The 20621-nt window shown below is 38.8% G+C and overlaps 1 protein-coding gene across 1 annotated transcript in view; it reads right to left on the bottom strand.

Annotated features, from left to right (window-relative positions):
- Positions 1-20621, bottom strand: part of LOC139738827 (DDB1- and CUL4-associated factor 17-like) — a 30551-nt gene continuing 9930 nt past the window's right edge. The window contains exons 5-14 of the mRNA XM_071649462.1: positions 19900-20027; positions 18589-18667; positions 14379-14468; positions 8390-8500; positions 6804-6912; positions 5144-5286; positions 3759-3868; positions 3059-3254; positions 1368-1529; positions 1-611 (exon numbers count right to left, since the gene is read on the bottom strand). Of these exons, the coding sequence (XP_071505563.1) occupies positions 429-611; positions 1368-1529; positions 3059-3254; positions 3759-3868; positions 5144-5286; positions 6804-6912; positions 8390-8500; positions 14379-14468; positions 18589-18667; positions 19900-20027 (1311 nt within the window). The 3' untranslated portion in view covers positions 1-428. The remainder of the gene's footprint in view (positions 612-1367; positions 1530-3058; positions 3255-3758; positions 3869-5143; positions 5287-6803; positions 6913-8389; positions 8501-14378; positions 14469-18588; positions 18668-19899; positions 20028-20621) is intronic.

The following is a 20621-nucleotide window of genomic DNA, read 5'->3' as shown; positions in this document are numbered from 1 at the left end:
CACAAAAATTGCATGCTCCCTTGCTGAGAGTACTGATGTAAGAAAAAATTCGATTTACAACCAACACGAGATTATCCCTGAATGTTGACGGATCAGCTCCACAGCAGGTGGGTCTGAGCTATGCCCATCTACGTACACGGATGCTCTTAGACTTTAATCTGCCACGGCTTGCAAACGATGGCCGGAGCAATCTCTTCACCTGCACCATCATTCCTGCCTGTTTTGTTGGCAGCGATGTTGCAGTCGACCGGCTCATGTGGCCAACCTCCTCCTCTGGTTCTTGACGACAATTGCCTGTCATCACTAAGCTTCATCCTCGAGGTTTCTCCATTTAACCCATTGAGGATGAGCTGGTTTTGGTATAACACATATTTCTCATAGACACCTGCCCGAGGATACTCGGGACGAGTCTTCAACGGCTTTTAAGGCTACCTCCATCTGCTCCCTCTTCTCTGTCCACTTCGACGGGATGATTTCCTCGACCCCGGCGCCGATTTCTTGTGAACATCCCTGCGCTGAGCTCGGAAGACTTGGCACCTCCACTTGCCCGACTTGTCCTTCACGATGTGAATCAGGGTGTCCAGGTCCAGGGTTACAGTGTGTTCAACCGTCTTTGAGGAAAAGAAAGGAGCAAACACAAGAATGTATAATGCGGGACTAATGACTAGCCTGTGCATGTTATATAGGTGTTCTGTGCTTACAGATGTACATGTAAATGAGAGCAAAGCCTGACCTTAAGTTCTTTGAAGAACACTTTTCCTCATGAATTTCAAACAGTTTGGATCTAGCATCGAGAGTTGAGGTGACAACATAAAAATCATTTATTTTCAAAAAGCAAAAACATTTTTTTGGCAGAATAATGTCACAGTGATTAAGTGTTTCTTTAGAGTCCCCTTTTCATTTCTTAAAAACCTTGTACACACTTTTCACTTTCAACTCCTATAACTTTTGAAAGGATGATGCTACTACTACTTCGAAAGTTGGCATTAATTAAGGACAAAATGTGTTAATAAAGCATGCTTAATTTCAGTTTAATCTGATAATCCCTTCATTGTTGTTACTCCTGTGGTTTACATCCTGTTTTTTGTCCCATTCATCCAGCACAGCTTGGTAAAGATTAAGCGCTTGAATAGACATTGTACTTCACAGCCTCTTTTCTCAGTTCACACTTTTCCTGAGTGTGTGCTTTCTTTCCAATATCTAGATAGGTTAGGAGAGTCCATTTGATTTGAGTAATACATCATTTTAAAGCTTAAAGTCTGCTCTTTCAGAATATGCTCTTAACTAAAATCTTATGTCTGGCGACTTTTTGTGTGTTTTGTGGTGCAGGGTCTCATTTTGACATCATTCCATGATGCCTCACTCACATCATCCCACTCGCCAGGTATCTGAATGGTCTTGAGGAGTCGCCCTGCTTGGTTGTCATGGAGGCTGATGCTACCCTGGTGATGATCGGAGTCCCAGTGGTAGGAGGGCATCGAGACCACCATCAGGTCCAGGTCGTTTTCATAACTGAAATCAGTGATCATCTTCATGGACATTGCAGGGTGGGAGGTAAAATGGAAACACATCTTAACCCCTTGAAGATGAGCTGATATTACTGTAACATGCATTTCCCATAGACACCTGCCCGAGCATACTCGGGGACTTGTTGTCAACGGGACAAATCTATCACGAAACTGCAGCAAAAAACATCACACCAGCATATCACGTACTATTCTACATAGCCTAGGATGACAAGTATTTTTTAATTTTTTTTTTTTCAGTCTAACGATTTTTCATAAAAATGTATACATGAATTTGGACTGGACTTTCTAGTCACCTGTGTGTTTTTACACATCTTGGCCAGGGTAGTTGAACTGCTATGAATCATTGTCAAAACATAGACAATATGTGACCGTGCACCTCAAAACGAACATAAAGTAGCACACACTGATTTTGCGTGAGGACTGAAAATATTAAGTGAAATGGGTCAACCTAGCCGAATTGACTTTTTTATATTTTCTGAAAGAGCGGGTCTTCTTTTACATTATACTTAAATTTGGTATCATAAAACGGGCAGGAGTGTGTGGTTTCTTTATCTTGACATTTTTTGGTAGAATAGTGTGATTAGGTGTGTCTTTAGAATCCCTTTTTCATTTCTGAAATACCTTGTCCACACTCTTCACTTTCAACTCTAATAACTTTTGAAAGGATAGTGCTACTGCTGCTTTGAAAGTTGGCATTAATTATGGACAGAATGTGTTAATCAGGCATACTTAATTTCAGTTTAATCTGATAATCCCTTCATTGTTGTTACTCTGGTGGTTTACTTCCTGTTTTTTGTCCCATTCATCGCACAGCCAGCACGGTTTGGTAAAGATAAAGTGCTAGAATAGACACTGTACTTCAGAGCCTCTTTTCTCAGTTCACATTTTTCCTGAGTTTGGGCTTTCTTTCCAATATTTAGATAGGTTAGGAGAGTCCATTTGATTTGAGTTATACTGCATTTTAAAGCTTAAAGTCTGCTTCTTCAGAAGATGGTCTTAACTAAAAATGCATGTCTGGCGACTTTTTGTTTGTTTTGAGGTGCAGGGTCACATATGAAGATTCCAGGGGGAAAAAAACAAAACAAACAAACTTATACAAAATGAATACTGGTTAGTATATACACGTGTATGTCTATTCGAATGAGTTTGTGCTGAAATAATACTTTATGAAATGTATATAAGGAAAAACGGTACTTGTGAAAGATTGTATCATATGACTAAAACATTGACATTTCACAATAGAAATACAGTTTCAGCACTTACAGTTGATATCTCTCTTCTCAATATAACAACTGCAGAGAAAATCCACAAAATTATGGTAGTTTAAAAGATAGAGATAATGCTCAATGCTTTTATTGCATGACCAGCATATTGCTGTCAACATATTGTTACAGAAATTAAATAGCACTGCCACCATTAGAGTCTTTACATTCAAATGCAAAAGTGAGAACTTCAGTATCATTCTGTTTGAATTCAGCCAAAGTCCCAAATTCTGTCAAGATTGCGATGACATCGTGAAGAGACTATACCTGGGAACCAACTAGGCTCTCGAACGACTCGTCTCTGGTGAAGTCAACGACAGTGGAGTACGAGCGTCTGCGATGCGGTCTACAACTCGTCCGATTTTTCCCTGAATCAGCATCATCTTCACAGCCTCTGGGATCGATCTCATGATCCTCAACGACTTCGCACGTCCCATCATTCCTCTGCTTGAGTTTCAGTACACTGCACAAACAATAATAAACAATAGCGCTTTGCATCCAGTGGAAAAGGCGCTCTATAAATGTCTACTATTGCTAATCTGAATAAATCAATACAGCAAATAAATGCCTAAATAACTATAGAAATAAAAAGGTGAACATATCAAAAAATTGTAAACCCAAGACAAATAAATAATCAAAATGATAGAAATTGATGACAATTATGATCATTATCATCATGTTGATTCGAATTTACTGATTTCTAAAAAGAATACTGCTTCAAACTAATCATCACGTTTGTGGCAATGTGAAGTACACTGATGCTACCAATGGCAATGAGATAAGTGAAATCAAAAGCAAATTGCAGCATTCTAAAAAGAAATATTCAAATTTCACATACATTTAACACAAGGTTTAAATTTGTCCAAATGTACACATGATGATCTGCCTATTTATTGAAGATGAGTGTGGGCTGTAACATGTTTCAGTAAGGGCTGGAATTCAGCCAAGGAGAAGCCTAATGACTCACTTTAGCGACCTGGCCCGAGTGTGGATGATGCGCTCCGTGCCGTCAAAGTGGAAGACTGCCCCCGGTGTTCCAAAAGCGAGCGCATTGCGTTCCAGACTCCCATTAATTGCCTTTAGGGGTATGAGAACATGGAAATGATTAATGGTACAGACAGTCGGGTCAATTGAGAGGAAATATGCTTGCAGGGAATAATTTTCCCGGTATCGCATCGCAATTTGCGATGCATCTTTTTTTATGAATCGCAGCTGCTGTGATACAAACGGACACATACATGTTTATGGGCGAATTGATTCACACTCTACTGTATGAGTTGGTGGGTCCGCATTGCGATCGCTAGCCCCATAACATGTATATACAATTGTAAAGCCAGCTAAGAAATGCCAATAGCACGACGCAAACACCATGCATGCACTGCGCCCCTACATCAACTTCTCACTACTAACCTACAGTTGGTGTACACACACACACTCACACACCCAGGGAGGACTGGTGAGAAGAGACTCTCTTCCCACCACGTCCTCCCTGCACACCACCGAACTACGGTGCTGCACACACACACACACACGTAGTACATGCACATGGCACGCTGGCAGAGTACATTGTGCTGACTGTGTGCATGCAGAGTACATTGTGCTGACTGTGTGCATGCACAACGCACAGTCAATGTGACAGCTAATGTGGTTGTGCAGGTCAACCAAAATATCCTCGCATGTGCACAGCTAGATAGCTGTGCCTTGTTGTGATTTACGTACTGGTGCTTGTAGTTCAAACCTGTAGTGTAAGTGACTTCATCGATTCATTCATGTGGTGGAATTATTTGCAAACATGTCGTCTATTCGTGTAATTACTTTGGAAGGCTGGATTAAGGAGATTGACCACAACAGGGAATGGATTGAGTATGAAAGAGTGCTAGGAAACTGAACTGCATTAGGTGCAAGATTTGTGTGCAACATCAAGCGAGACTAGATTAGTAAGATCGCTACGTAATTTTAACCACGCATTTATCAATGCCATTTTGATTACTCGGGGTGGGGTGGGGTGGGGTGGGGTGGGGTGGGGTGGGGTGGGGGGATGGGTGGGGGGAACTGCTACACAATTTTATCCAACTACTATGCAAAAATTATTTTGTATAGCAGTTTTGCTATACATTTTTTCGTTTGAAAATTATTCCCTGGCTTGTGCAAAATGGAGGCTCTCAAATGGACATATCGATTTCATTTTGTTCTCGATTCTAATCTCTTACAATACACATGTCAAACATAACATATGCATAAGATTTAAAAAAAAAGATTACTGAAAAGTGCCTTATACCCCAACTGTAGAGAGCCAGTTGTACAAAGTTTTGATAGTCAAAAGGGGCCTAAGCTTTCAGAGAGTTTCCTCACCATTTCCTTAGTAGCCACACTGTAGACGTTGACATGCGTCGCTTCCGATCCGCCTTTTGGAGAGGCCAGGTAGTGCCAGGGAATTCCCCCAAAGCAGATGTCATCGTCATAGCAACAGACTTCCAGCAGAACGGGGGGCATCTCTGCAGAATGAAATCACTGAGGGAGTGACATCCACACTTTGTCGTGGATTCAAACAATAGATCCAACCAAAATAGAATGTATCTACCACTACACTACTCAAGAAGCAGAATGAGGCTCTGTAGATTCAAAGGAGCTTGAGTTGAAAGCATACTCTCATACGGATCAGAGACATGGACCATGACAAAGGCAATGCAGGACCAACTTGATGGTATATACAAATGTACGCCTGGCTTTGAATGCATAATATCAGCTAGAGAGAGCACAAAACGAAAGGGGAGATCTATGGGGATATTCCACCCATTTCTTCTATTGTGGCTCATCATAGAATATAAATGCTGGTTTCACTGTTTCCATGCCAAGAATGAACTCGTATCTGATGTAATTTCCTTGAGACTATATGTGACCCTGCACCTCAAAACAAACAAAAAGTCGCCAGACATGAATTTTTAGGTAAGACCATATTCTGAAAGAGCAGACTTTAAGCTTTAAAATGATGTATCTATAACTCAAATCAAATGGACTCTTCTAACCTATCTAAATATTGGAACGAAAGCACAAACTCAGGAAAATTGTGAACTGAGAAAAGAGGCTCTGAAGTACAGTGTCTATTCAAGCGCTTAATCTTTACCAAACCGTGCTGGCTGTGCGATGAATGGGACAAAAAACAGGAAGTAAACCACCAGAGTAACAACAATGAAGGGATTATCAGATTAAATTGAAATTAAGCATGCCTCATTAACACATTCTGTCCATAATTAATGCCAACTTTCAAAGCAGTAGCACTATCCTTTCAAAAGTTATTAGAGTTGAAAGTGAAGAGTGTGGACAAGGTTTTTCAGAAATAAAAAAGGGATTCTAAAGACACACCTAATCACACTATTCTACCACAAATGTTCGAGATAAACTGCTCACAAAAAACAGACTTTCCTGCTCGTTTTATGATACCAAATTTTAGCATAATGTAAAAGACGAACCACTCTTTCAGAAAATATGAAAAAGTCAAGTTCGACTAGGTTGACCCATTTCACTTATTTACAGTCCTCACGCAAAAACTTTATGTTCGTTTTGAGGTGCACGGTCACATTATATTGTACATGCCCACACGCGAGAGAGATAACCTCCGAACTGTGTGTATTGATTGCATTGCATGAGATATTGAGCATAAATCAGAACCATCATGCAAGCATTGGTGATAGACCGAGATATCTGGTGAGGCATAATTGTGTTACTAATCTCGGATGCATCTGTTGAGTAGTAGCAGAAGATTCACCGCTAATCAACAGCATTTTAACCCGTTGAGGATGGGCTGATTTTGCTACAACACGCATTTCCCATAGACACTTGCCCAAGTATACCCGGGACTCGTCCTCAGCAGGTTAAACATGGCATCAAACATAAATTTTACCAAAGCATGGGGGAAAACAGTTCACAATGAGATGAACAAGAAGTCAGAAGAGACAAATATGATGCAAGATAACAAAAAAAGACATCCCCATGTCTGGGAAAAGGAACTGACCTTTGACCCTGAGAGTGATGGGAATACCATGGGGGGCTTCTCCTACTTTACACCCCTCCCCCTCTCCACCAGGGAAAGCATCCCCCAGCCTAACTTCATCAGGAGGATTCTGTCAACAAAAATGAAAAGAGCAAGGGAACATACTTCAAAAAGTCACCTCAGTTTCATCATGGATGCATTTAGAGAGGAAAGAATGATACATGACAATGTATTAAAAAAAAACCCAAATAAACAAACTTCCCCGTCGTGTACTTCACAGTATACTTTGATAACATGGTTGTACTTTTGAATCCATAACTTTTGTTTTTATGCTGCACTTCGCTATTAAAGTTTGTCTGTAATAATACTTTGAGGTAGAGATATGTCATATGCATGCACACAGTGTGTAATGCATCTCATCACAAAAATGGCCCAGAGAAATTGATGCAAACTGGTACTGTACTGCTTCAACATAAATATGTGCACGATATAATATGAATGCAATATTTCTAAAGTTTCCATATCATTCATCTGTAATATGGGTGGAGTTTTATGATAGATATGTTCAAATGTATTCAGTCTCAGAAATTCAACATTCCGTCAACTGCATTGTAGCTTCTTGATAACTTTTTTTTTTTTCACAGCCTAGAGGGCAATCCAATTTGCAACCATGATCAGCTGCTACACATGTATGAAAGTAGGTTAGGTACAAATGTGACCAAAAATCACAAAACCAACAAGAACTCGCCATTCATAGATCTTTAGTTAACTCTTTATGAGCCACATTTGCATGTCTGACTCAGTCGACGGCGTGCCAACTTTACATATTCTGCTCAAATGCGAAAACCTGCCCAAACCTATTGGTAAGTCGCCAAATGGTGCAGTACAATGAAAGCGTTTCTCACGCTTTCGTTTCTCTCGCATATAACTTGCATTTTAGGTGGTGATTGATTATCAAGCGGTGTTCCTTTCTGGATTTGCGCATAAATTCAAAGTTTCTGTCACTGTTTTGTGTACAAAAGTCATGCTTTTACATGGATGTAGCTGCTGGTCATTTGAAAGAAAAACAAACATATAAGACTTGTCATACAATTTACATCAAAGCAAAGCTTGGCATTTTCTCTACAACATTACTCACTATTTGTCCAGCTTGAACAGAAATCTATACGGGTAACATATATAGCTTTGAAAAAAACAAATTGTTTTCTCGAAGCATGACTATGTTTGTGTCTCAGAAAATGTGGCACACAGGAGGTTGCTGTCATGGTACATAGAGAGTTACAACTTGTAAGGGCAGATTCCAAAAGAGCAGACTCTAAGCTTTAAAATGATGTATAACTCAATTCAAATGGACTGTAAACCTATCTACATAATGGAAAGAAAGCACACACTCTGAGAAAGTATGAACTGAGAAAAGAGGCTCTGAAGTACAGGGTCTATTTAAGTGCTTATTAGCCGTGGTAGCTGTGCGATGAAAGGGACAAAAAATAGGATGTACACTGCTGTAAACCACGGGAGCAACAGCAATGAAGGGATTTATCAGATTAAGCTGAAATTGAGCAAATTGAAACCAGATGATGCAAGAGGGAAACCCTCAGATACCTTACCTTGGCTAAGACCATCTCAAAGTCGTAGAATTTGACAATCCCTCGCTGGTGCGACGTGAAGAGAATGTTGTTTGCGACGACGTGAGCACCAGTCAGGTTATTGCCAAAGATCTGAGGGAAATGGGAGACTGTGATGATTATGAATCTTGGAGCCTTGCTACTGCTGTGATTAGGTCAGCTGCCACTGCACTGGTAACCTTGTGTGTGCCCAGGGACTTATCTCAATTAGTCAAGCTTTTTCCTCAACATCAAATAATCCATTGTAGCAGCTGGTACAGCGTATTTATTCAGATTAATGGATTACTGCATCAAGCTGTTTAGATTGCAACTGATTGACAAATTGCCTTTCACCATAAATGAATAGGCATCGATTGTCTAGTGTTTTAGCAGTAGCCATGATAAAAAAACTCATGGGCACACATTCTAGGATTGGACTCAAATCAATGATTACACGATTGCTAGACAAGCATCATTTCCACTAGTCTACCAAGTTTTCAACAGCCACCGCTGCTTCTTATCCTTTCTAGCAGCGGCTAACTGCATATTCATTCAAATTAATAAATTCATGCTTCAAATTGTCTTTGTTGCACAACCCAAGAATTAGTTAATTTGAATCTAAAAATCCATCCAAACTTGATCTAGTTGTACATTTTTAGCACGCTCACTCAGGTGTAGCACTGTGCCTTTTACCAGTATTTAGTCCAGCATGCAGGCTATGGCCACAAAATGTTAACCCTAACTAGGCCGGGGGGGGGGGGCCTCCAAGGCCCCCCCCCTCGACGTTCCGCGCGATGTATCGCAATCGCAAAAAGCTATCGCCGCGACGTTTCATGACTTTTTTCTTTCGAGTCTCCCGCATCTTTTGACACCAAATTTGCGACGCCCGGGCGTGTGGTTCCGAAGTTACGCATAAATATGTACATGCATGTCAGACCAAAAATTGCTCAAAAACGTGAATTCGTGTACAATATCAATGCAAACTGTGCTTACAGGCAAATTTCATAAAAGCATGATTATTTTGGTGTTTTATTGATTAAAATCAATGAATAACATATTTTCTTGTTCGGAGCGATGTCGCGGACAAATTTTATCGAAAAAACAATGAAAAACATAAAGTTAAAAAAACAAAGAAATACATAAGAAATTCAAAAAAACAATAAAATACTTAAGAATTTTTTCTGATGTCACAATTTTTTTTAATTACATTTGCTAAGGACACTAAAAAGAATATTTACACAAAAAATTTGCCTGCTTTGAGCTTTATTTTGTGATTTATACCAAATAGTCTGATTTCATGCACATTATACATAAATTAGCATAATTTAGCATAAATGATAATTTTTTGAAAAATTAACTTCAAGGTATTTTAGATAACATCATAGGCAAATGTGCATGCCAATTTTCGTCGCGATCTCACGGTCGACGGCCGAGATCTGGGGGGGGGCCTGGGAGGCCCCCCCCCCCCCCCCCCCCCCAGCTCTATCAACTACAGTCAAACTCGGATACCTCGAACTCGGATAAGCCGAATATCGCTTACCTCGAAGGCAAAATGAAAGTCCCGATTGTTCCTATGGAGTTTTCGTGTGTTAAAATTCGCGTAGCTCGAAAAAAACTAACTCGAAGTTCGGTTACCTCGAAGGGAAATCTCATGTCCCGATCTTAATTAACTTATTGTTTTTCCCAGCATGTTGCTCGAATTGAAATTGCAAACATCACTCAGCATTTCCGATGAAGCGCGCGTGGACAGCGAAGACATGTCACAAATCTTTTCACACTCGATTGTAAATATTCTGAGCCCCAGAACGATCGTGCGCTCAAATACCCGATACACAGCTGACAAGGAAAATCCCCAACACCTACTGTACCTACACACGTACCCGGAATGCATATACTTGTAGCAGCCGTGCAAATGGAGAGCTTACAATAGCACTACGCTCTGTTTTGATTTGCGATCGTGATAGTCATGCCGTGCGCGTACATTTCTTAACCGTCGTGGCGCACCTGCTTAGGTGTTAACAGTTATATCTTTGGCATTAATCAAGGTCCACTGTCCAAACATCAATCTCCCGCTAGTTTTTTTTTTTTTTTTCCTTTCACGAAGTTTGTTTCATTAATTCTCCCCGAGAACGCAAGCTCTGAATATTTTTTCCAGCAATGCGATTATGAAGCATAAGTGTGGTATATGATCTGGAAGTATAGGCCTAGCATAATAAAGAATAGTATAGATATGATTTAACAACAGTTTATTTTGATAAATTTCGAAGTAACGGAATAATACGCTTTACGATTTTCAGACAAAAAAAAAGAAAGAAAGAAATCATCATGTATTTTACCCGTGTTTTGAATTGAATCTTTTTCGAGTTTTCGGTATTTTTTTTTCTTTTCTTTTCTAGCACAATCGTAAAGGCCCCCTAAGATTGTTTCGCTTTTTTTTTTTTTTTTAATGCGAACAATCCTCTTCGGTAAATGTTTATGATTACAGCAATAGCACTGTCCTCAGAAGCCATTGATAGCCGGAATCTAATCTAGCGATATCACTCACTACTCAAGTAGCCCATCCTTAATGTACTGTGCTGCACTTATTCAGGGCTCGACACTTACAGTGGCCCGAGGCCACCAAAACGCACGTCGGGCCACCAAAAAAAAAAGTCGGATGTTTGCCTTTACTTTTGGAGATGAACAGCGGTAACAATCGGCCCCGAAAGTTGCTACAATGAATGTCGGATGATTGCTTTTGATTTTGGAAATGAATAACAGTAATATTCGACTCCATACGATACTAAAATAAATGTCGGATGTTTGCTTATACTTTTGGAAATGAATAACGGTAAGATTCAGCTCTGTACGGTGCTTAAATTAATGTCAGATATTTGATTTTGCGTTTGGAAATAAACAAGGATAACATTCGGCTCCGAAAGATACAAAAATAAATGTCGAACGATCCCTTAGACGTTCGGAAATGAATAACAATAGTATTCAACTCCGTATGATGTTTGCTTTTATATTCGAAAATAAATAGCAATGACATTCGGCTCCGGAAGATGCTAAAATAAATTTCGAATGTTTGCTTTGACGTTCGGAAATAAATAATAATATTCAACTCCGTACGATGATAATATGAATGCCGGATGTTTGCTTTTACGTTCGAAAGTACATAGCGATAACATTGGGCTCCGGAATAGGCTAAAATGAATGTCGAATGATCCCTTTTACGTTCGGAAATGAATAACAATAACATTCAACTCCGTACGATGATTAAATAAATGTCGGATGTTTGCTTTTACTTTCGAAAGTAAATAGCAAGAACATTCGGCTGCGGAAGATTCCAAAATAAATATCACAGTCATGATTGCTTTTACATTTGGAAGTGAATAGCAGTAACATTCTGCTCCATACGATGCTAAAATAAATGTCGGATATTTGCTATTATACATTTCGAAATTAATAACAGTAACATTCAGCTCCATTCGATGATAAAATGATTGTCAGATAATTCATTTCACTTTTGGAAATGGACAGCAGTAATATTGGGCTCCGTATGGTAGTAAAACGAATGTCGGATGTTTGCTTGGAAATTTAAAAATGAATAACAGTAATATTCTGCTCCGTATGATACTAAAATAAATAACTGATTGTTGCTTTTACATTTGGAAATGATTAACGGTATCGCCTGCTGACTGTGAGTGCTGCTGGTAGACACATGGAAGACCGGTGCGTAGCGGTGCGACATTGCCGTCGCTCCCTGTAGCTCTACACAGTCTTGGTGAGCTACATGTACACCCATAGTTGTGCGAAATTTTAATAGTTTGCAAAGCTAAGACTGATTCTTGTGTTGGATATTGTGTACGAGATGATGACTTAGAGAGAGAAAAGGAGGAAAAACGAATAGTGATCGAGAGGGTACCTACTCCGATGCGACAATGTACATTCAGCACGCATGTTCTGCAACCCTGTCTTGCACTCGATTACGTACCGGTATTTTCTTTTTGTTTTTATGGTGATTTAAGTCATTTAATTGTTCACCAGAAAACACTGATGAAAGAAGAACATCGATTTTCATTCAATTCATTCATATTAAAGTCGATTCAAATCCAATTGACAAGCATACAAACAATCGGTAGGCACTGTAACAGATACCATGTTGAACATCGACAAAAATCGGATAAGTCGAAGAAAATTCGACGTACGCGTACCTCGAAATTCGCGTACCTCGAACCAATTTCTTCAGTCCCGACGACTTCGAGGTATCCGAGTTTGACTGTACCTAAATAGCCCGGCCTAGTTAGGGTTAAGGGATTAGGTAATAATCTGCTTTAATTGATAATTAGTGTTCAGACATCAGAGCTATCAAACAAAGAAAGCACCCCAGCATGCTTGACAATTGGCAAACAAAGCACAGTACTGGAAAAAAAAAAAAAAAAATGCAATCATGGCTATACAGACTTGAAACTAGACAAAGTTCAGGACATTTATTTTCGTATAAAATGAAAAAAATGAAAAAAAAAAGCTCCAGTTTGCCGATCCCAGATAGCCCGAAGCCACAGATTAATCTTACATTTAATCCCGTGGGTTTCAAGGCAAAATGAGGAATTTTAGTGAAGATTTGTGGATAATTTTGGGAGAAATTATGAGGTGATGACATCATCACCTCTGCCAATCAAAAGGACAAGTTCACTTTCATATATGTGTGGATTGAGTGAATGCATAAATATTAAGTAAAACACAACAGAGAAAGTTAGAAGAAAATTGGACAATCTGTTCAAAAGTTATGCATTTGTTTTAAGTTTCTGTGCCGCCACCACTGGACGAGAAAATTACTATAGTTTGTGATGTCACATTTAATACTAGGATGACATAAAGAAAATACATTACAATTTTACAAACTTTCTTCTTCCTTTTTTTTTCAAAGTACACATACCTTTGACTTGTTACTAAGGTATATCATTTCCCCTACCTTCTAAAACAGGCAAGTCAAGTGTTCTTTTAATTTGCAAGAGAAAAAATATGTCAAATTTCTTTCAATATATTTTCTTTACATCATTCTACCCATATGTGACATCACAAACTGTAGTAGTCTTCTCATCCAGCAGTGACAACACTGAAACTTCAAAAATAATGCATAACTTTTGAAAAGACTGATTTACCTCAAACTTCACTGAGTTCAATTACATTATTGCTGCATTCACCCAATCCACACATAAAGTGCTCATGTCTTTTTAAGTGCATGCTTAACCCGTTGAGGACGGTTTGACTTTGCTACAACACGCATTTCCCACAGACACCTGCCCGAGTATACTCGGGACTCGTCTTCAACGGGTTAATACTTCTGACATCATGAATCTATTAGGGGGAAAAAAAGGAAATTTACAATTCCATAACTGTCATAATTAAGGTGTAATTTTCATAAACCCTCTGCCATTCTGCTGAACTGGTGTCACTATATTCATTAACTCTTGATGTGCCACGTTCGCACGTACGACTCAGTCCATGGCCAACTTCACATATTCCGCTCAAAAACACATATCCGCCCAATCCGATCGATAAATCGCCAAATGCCACAGTACAATGAAAGCGTTTATCGCAATTCCGTTCCTCTCACATATAGCTTGCATTTTACGTGGTGATTGACTACTGAGCAGTGTTCCCTACTGGATTTGCGTGTAAATTATAAGTTTCTGTCACTGTTTTGTGTGCAAAAGTCATACCGTAGCTACTGGGCATTTGAAAGAAAAGCAATCATAGATTTGTCATACAATTTACATCAATGCAAAGCTTAGCATTTTCTCTACAACTTTGCTCACTGCGTCAACAATTCAACAGAAATCTATACAAGTTACATAGATTTGAAAAACAGAATGTTTTCTCAAAGCATGACTATGTTGGTGTCTCAGATTAATGTGGTGCACAGGGAGTTTCTACCATGGCACATAAAGAGTTAAAGCCAGTTTCAACATGGTGAGGCATCATGCTTTTATACTGTAACACTTACCTGGCGATCCACTTGGAAACAGACAGCAAGCTCCAGGGGGCAGACAGTGAAAATAGCCATCGTGAGGAGGATGTTTGAGGCTATACCTGCCTGTAGAGGGACAGAAAATAAGATGAAGTGAAAACTTGCTTCATCATTTATCAATTTTTTTTTATTGAGGATTGAGTGATAGCAACAACATTAGTACCATGTAGAACACATCAGTGACAGTTTGAGGAAAATCGGACAATCCATGCAAAAGTTATGAATTTTTAAAATTTTGTGTTGGAACCACTGGATGAGGAGACGACTAGAGGTTATGATGCATGTGTGGACAACAATATGTGACCGTGCACCTCAAAACGAACATAAAGTTGCACACACTGATTTTGCATGAGGACTGAAAATAAGTGAAATGGGTCAACCTAGCCGAACTTGACTTTTTCATATTTTCTGAAAGGACGGGTCTTCTTTTACATAATGCTAAAATATGGTATCATAAAACGGGCAGGAAAGTGTGTTGTTTTATAGCAGTTTATCTCGAACATTTTTGGTAGAATAGTGTGATTGGGTGTGTCTTTAGAATCCCTTTTTCATTTCTGAAAAACCTTGTCCACACTCTTCACTTTCAACTCTAATAACTTTTGAAAGGATAGTGCTACTGCTTTGAAAGTTTGCATTGATTATGGACAGAAAGTGTTAATGAGGCATGCTCAATTTCACTTTAATCTGATAATTCCTTCATTGTTGTTACTCTGGTGGTTTACTTCCTGTTTTTTGTCCCTTTCATCGCACAGCCAGCACGGTTTGGTAAAGATTAAGCGCTTGAATAGACACTGTACTTCAGAGCCTCTTTTCTCAGTTCGCACTTTTCCTGAGTTTGTGCTTTCTTTCCAATATTTAGAAAGGTTAGGAGAGTCCATTTGATTTGAGTTATACATCATTTTAAAGCTTAAAGTCTGCCCTTTCAGAATATGGTCTTAACTAAAAATTCATGTCTGGCGACTTTTTGTTTGTTTTGAGGTGCAGTGTCACATATAAAGACTAGAAATGTCGCTATGGCGACTGGTATGCCTCCGCCATAATGCATGATTCTCCTAATAGGTCTAGATAGTACATGTGGACAATGTGTGATTACATTTTCACAAAACTGGCAAAATATTGAAATGACAAGTTTGTCAGAAATGTGTTGAATGTTCACCTTCCTTGAACTTGGTTTAATTGGATGAATAGGAGAGCATGTATTTGGGGATTTAAGGACTTTAACTTGACTTTGACCCATTCATACATTTATGCATTGAGTAATTTTCATGGTACCGGTATGGAGAAAAAGTGCAATTTCTGTACTGAATAGTAAATTGTTACCATGTTCATCTGGCCTTAGACCCTAAAATTCATAAGATAATCACTTTCAGGTAGAACATGCATAGATATGCAGTAAGTTTCACGATAAATTGAGCCACTTCCGAGATATGGAGGAAAAAGTTAGTTCAGCACTTACACTTGATCTTTGACCTTTTGACATTTGAGGCAATAAAAAAAGAAAAAGAAAAAAAACTCTCCAGAGAATTTCTATTAGGTTACACATGCATACACCAAGTGTAAAAAAAAAAATACTAATCCTGCTGGCATTGCATGAACATGAGGGAAATAGTAAAATTTTGAAGTGTTGCACTTGACCTTTGACCTTTGACCCCATGAACCCTACATTGTACATTCTCTAGATAATCACTGCCAGTCAGTACATGTATATATACTATGTTCCATGAAAATACCTTGAACAATTTTCCAATTTACAGAGAAAAAAAAGAAGTTTTAATACTTTTACTCCACCTTTTGACCTTTGACCTTTGACCTCATGACCCAAACTTTCACCAGAGAATCTAAATTGGGTAATACATGTATACACTAAGTTTCAAGAAAATATCTTCAGGCATTGCATAGATATGGTGGAAATAGTGAAATTTTATGTATTTGACCTTGACCTTTTGACCTTTGACCTTGAGCATGTGCACCCAAAAGTTGATAGGCACAACTTCACCCCCTAATACACATACATGCCAAGTTTCATTAGGATACCTCAACAGCTTTTGATAGTTACCTTGTCCACAAAATTCATTACGGACGGACGGAAAGACGGACGGACGGACGGACGGACAACCCGAAAACATAATGCCTCCGGCACCACTTTGTGGCGGAGGCATAAAAATATAAAGGGTATTCCACAAAAATTCATTTTTCATGAAAATTACACATTCGTCATTCCATCAACTTGATACTGACATACATGTATGCTATTAAAGGATTGTAATTAATCCCCCTGCTTTCTGAAAATGGTTAGTCAAGTGCTCTTTCATTAGGCGAGAAAAGTGAAAGCATGTTTAATTTTCTTTATATGTGACCGTGCACCTCAAAACGAACATAAAGTCGCACACACTGATTTTGCGTGAGGACTGAAAATAAGTAAAATGGGTCAACCTAGCCGAACATGACTTTTTCATATTTTCTGAAAGAGCGGGTCTTCTTTTACATTATGCTAAAATTTGGTATCATAAAACGGGCAGGAAAGTGTGTTTTTTTAGCAGTTTATCTCAAACATTTTTGGTAGAATAGTGTGATTAGGTGTGTCTTTAGAATCCCTTTCTCATTTCTGAAAAACCTTGTCCACACCCTTCACTTTCAACTCTAATAACTTTTGAAAGGATAGTGCTACTGCGTTGAAAGTTGGCATTAATTATGGACAGAATGTGTTAATGAGGCATGCTTAATTTCAGTTTAATTTAATAATCCCTTCATTGTTGTTACTCTGGTTGTTTACTTCCTGTTTTTTGTCCCATTCATCGCACAGCCAGCACGGTTTGGTAAAGATTAAGCGCTTGAATAGACACTGTACTTCAGAGCCTCTTTTCTCAGTTGACACTTTTCCTGACTTTGTGCTTTCTTTCCAATATTTAGATAGGTTAGGAGAGTCCATTTGATTTGAGTTATACACCATTTTAAAGCTTAAAGTATGTTCTTTCAGAATATGGTCTTAACTAAAAATTCATGTCTGGCGACCTTTTGTTTGTTTTGAGGTGCAGGGTCACATATTCTCTTTATACATTGTTGTCCACACATGATGCCATAAACTCAAGTAGTCTCCTCATCCAGCATGTTCCAACACCAAAACTTTGAAAATTCATAACTTTTGCATCGATAGTCCGATTTTCCTCAAACTTTCACTGATGCGTTCTACTAATGTTGCTGCTTTCACTCAATCCACATTTCACTATTAAGGTTTTGGTTTCCTTTAACATATTCCTTTCACAATCATCTGAGAACCCTCAATGCCCCCATACAATGTTCTTTTTGCCCGTCAACATACACTATAACGGACAGCTTGGTATTCTGCTTGTGCCAAAGCAGTCAAGCAGCACATTTATTCCCTGTCCACAACCATCTGTGTGATGTGCCATCAAACAATGCAAAATATCACGTGGACATGAGATGAATAAAGTGTGTGCTGGGTTCAGAAATATTTCTCTTAGATAAACTACAAGGGCACCTGGATGGAGTCAGCAAAAGTTAAAATGTAGGGAGCTTGCAATCCTGATTGCTATGTATTTCTTCATACAAATTTTGCAGCACACCAACCACACATCTACATCAAAAGAGGTACACCTGTTAATTACACAAAAAATACATGCATTTCTGAGACTAAAAAGAAGTAATATTGATAGCAAAAACTCTAATCTTTCTATAAAAGTATTTTTTTACTCAGTCCAATACAAATAAAAAAGAAGTTAGGTCAGGAATGCAATAATTCTTGCATAAATATGAGTTGATGCTATGGGGACTTGGCATACAGGCTCCTACAGAAGAAGAAACAGGTTAACAAACATAAGGTACAAAGAGAATTCAACATACTTCCATTTTCGTAGCATAATGAATGAGCACTTGACTTGCCTCCCAATGAAGGAGGGGGGAATGATATTACCCAAAACAATTCATAGGGGTGTGTACTTTCATCCAAAATAAAAATGTGAGATTTCTAGATATTTTCTTTTCAGACATGTGAAGATGGGAGTAGAAACCCGACCATTTTTGAACAAAAGAAACATTTCATCATTCACACTTTCATCCTTTACACCAAATCTCCTTCCAATTAGACTTTCTTAGAACTGATGGCCAGGAAATGATAGTTCACAAAGAAGACAAAAACATAAATGCTATACAGTGGAATAGGCTATACCTCCCGCATGGACGGCGTAGTGGTGGATTTGACAGTCGTCACTACAAAGGATGCGCCTTCATCATTCCAGGAGAGGTAGCTGAAAATTTGAAAAAGAAGCTAGAAATGTTGCTATCAATGGCAACTGGTAGGCCTACGCTGTATTGCATTGCATTGAGATGTCTCCAAGGTATGTTGCATGGAGAAAAAGTGTAATTACGGCATTTTATACTAGAATTTTAGTATTTAAACTTGACCTTTCATCCTTCACCTTTGACCCCATGAGCTCAAAATTCCCAAAAGACTCTTTGTTGGGCAGTATATGCATGTTTATAAGTTTTATGATACCTTGAGCCATTTCCAAGATTTGGAGATAAGAGTGACATTATGCATTGGAGCTCAATCAGTTTTTAAGTATTGCGCTGTCCACAAACTTGATCAAGGATGGAAAGATGGATGGAAGGTAGGACGGATGGATGGACGGCTGGACAACCCCCGAACATACTGCCTCTGGCGAGTGGCGACACTCTTAGTGGAGGCATAAAAATATTCATGATGCATAATTCTCACACCCAACATATACTAAAGCCATCATCACCTATCCCAAAGACGCAGAAGTCTAGTTTCCTGAACTTTGTGTTATGAGATTCTGCATACCAAATGCTTTCCATTGATGTAATTTGTCCAACTTTGTTTCCACAAACCCACCAAAGAAACTATATTATTCTATCTTTTATTTCATTAATGGTTTATAAAACCAATACCTCCTTGATAAAAGAAGTACTACATACCATGGCAGCCGACAAAAATATCTTCACAATTTTCTCTGCACATTTTAAATGAATTGAAAATTGTGCAGTGCGAATTTAAGAACCCACGAATATGTTTTTGAGATGCTCAGGGCGAAAAATCAAATCACGCGAAAATATTGACATTTACAGTATATGATACCATAATTACTCATACATTGTACATTTTACAACTCAAATCACAAAACACAGATCATATAACATTGCAGAACAAGAGACATTAATAACTACACAAAAGTCAACCAGTACAGGTACCAGTACCAGTACCAGTTCAGGTATTCAAAAAAACATAGCAACAACCTTCATAGAAGCACCGAGTTTATTATGTCAAGACATTCTTGGCATTTGGTAGGACATACTATACAACTACAATCTATTAAAAAAAAAAGATTTTTTTCTTCAAATTTGTGAACCACTATCATAATTCCTATTCTGTCCGCTATCACCTTTCTTGATCTGTTTGTACTTGACCCTCAAAGCATGGCATTTCATTCTTGAGGTAACACAAACTGATTGTTCTTACTTGTAGTTCAGCTGCGGGTGGAGGTAGATTCGCTGCAATATGGCCCCGGTGTTGAGGTCAGATCTGACAACCCAATTGTCCTTGGTGAGGGTGATGAGATGGGGACGTGTGTCTTCTGAGATTTCTTCCTTTTATTGCAAAAATTTTAGGGGGTAAAATACAAAACCTTACTACCAGAATGCATAATGGAAAATGATAACAAGGACCTCCTTCAGTTTTCATACTTTGAAAAGAAAGGATAAAAACAAGGAGAAATATATGTGACCCGCTACAACAAAATGATACTAAAGTCGGGCGAGGTCGACTATTTGAAAATTGCATGATATAATCCCCTAATCTTTCTGCTTTAAATTGATATATAACACATTTTATAAAAATAATCGGCTGCGGAGATATCGATGTTTAAAAGAGAGCATGTCGAGACGTCTGGAAAATCACTGTTTCGAGAAAAGCGCCGTAAAAGTCTTCCTTTCGACGCAATCGCGATCAAGGGACAAGCAAGTCAGTTTTCACCTCTGGACAATAGAAGGTAAGCCCTAGCAACCCCCGAAGAGTTCATTCAAGCACATCAGCGTCGGCGGTCTCCTCACCAACCAATCAGTGACCAGGATGTGAGAAGCGGCTGAGCATAGCGCACCCCGCCCGCACGCACCAGTCGACTGGGCAGTGTGCGAGCTTCACGCTTCGGTTAGCAGCAAGCAGCAAACTGACCAATGAGATCA

This window comes from Diadema antillarum, unplaced genomic scaffold (genome assembly GCF_040938485.1).
Source record: "Diadema antillarum isolate AM-2024a unplaced genomic scaffold, OU_Dant_1.0 seq00000769_RagTag, whole genome shotgun sequence".
Taxonomy (NCBI): domain Eukaryota; kingdom Metazoa; phylum Echinodermata; class Echinoidea; order Diadematoida; family Diadematidae; genus Diadema; species Diadema antillarum.
The sequence above is the reverse complement of the archived record's forward strand: the minus strand, read 5'-3'. Positions and strand labels throughout refer to the sequence as shown.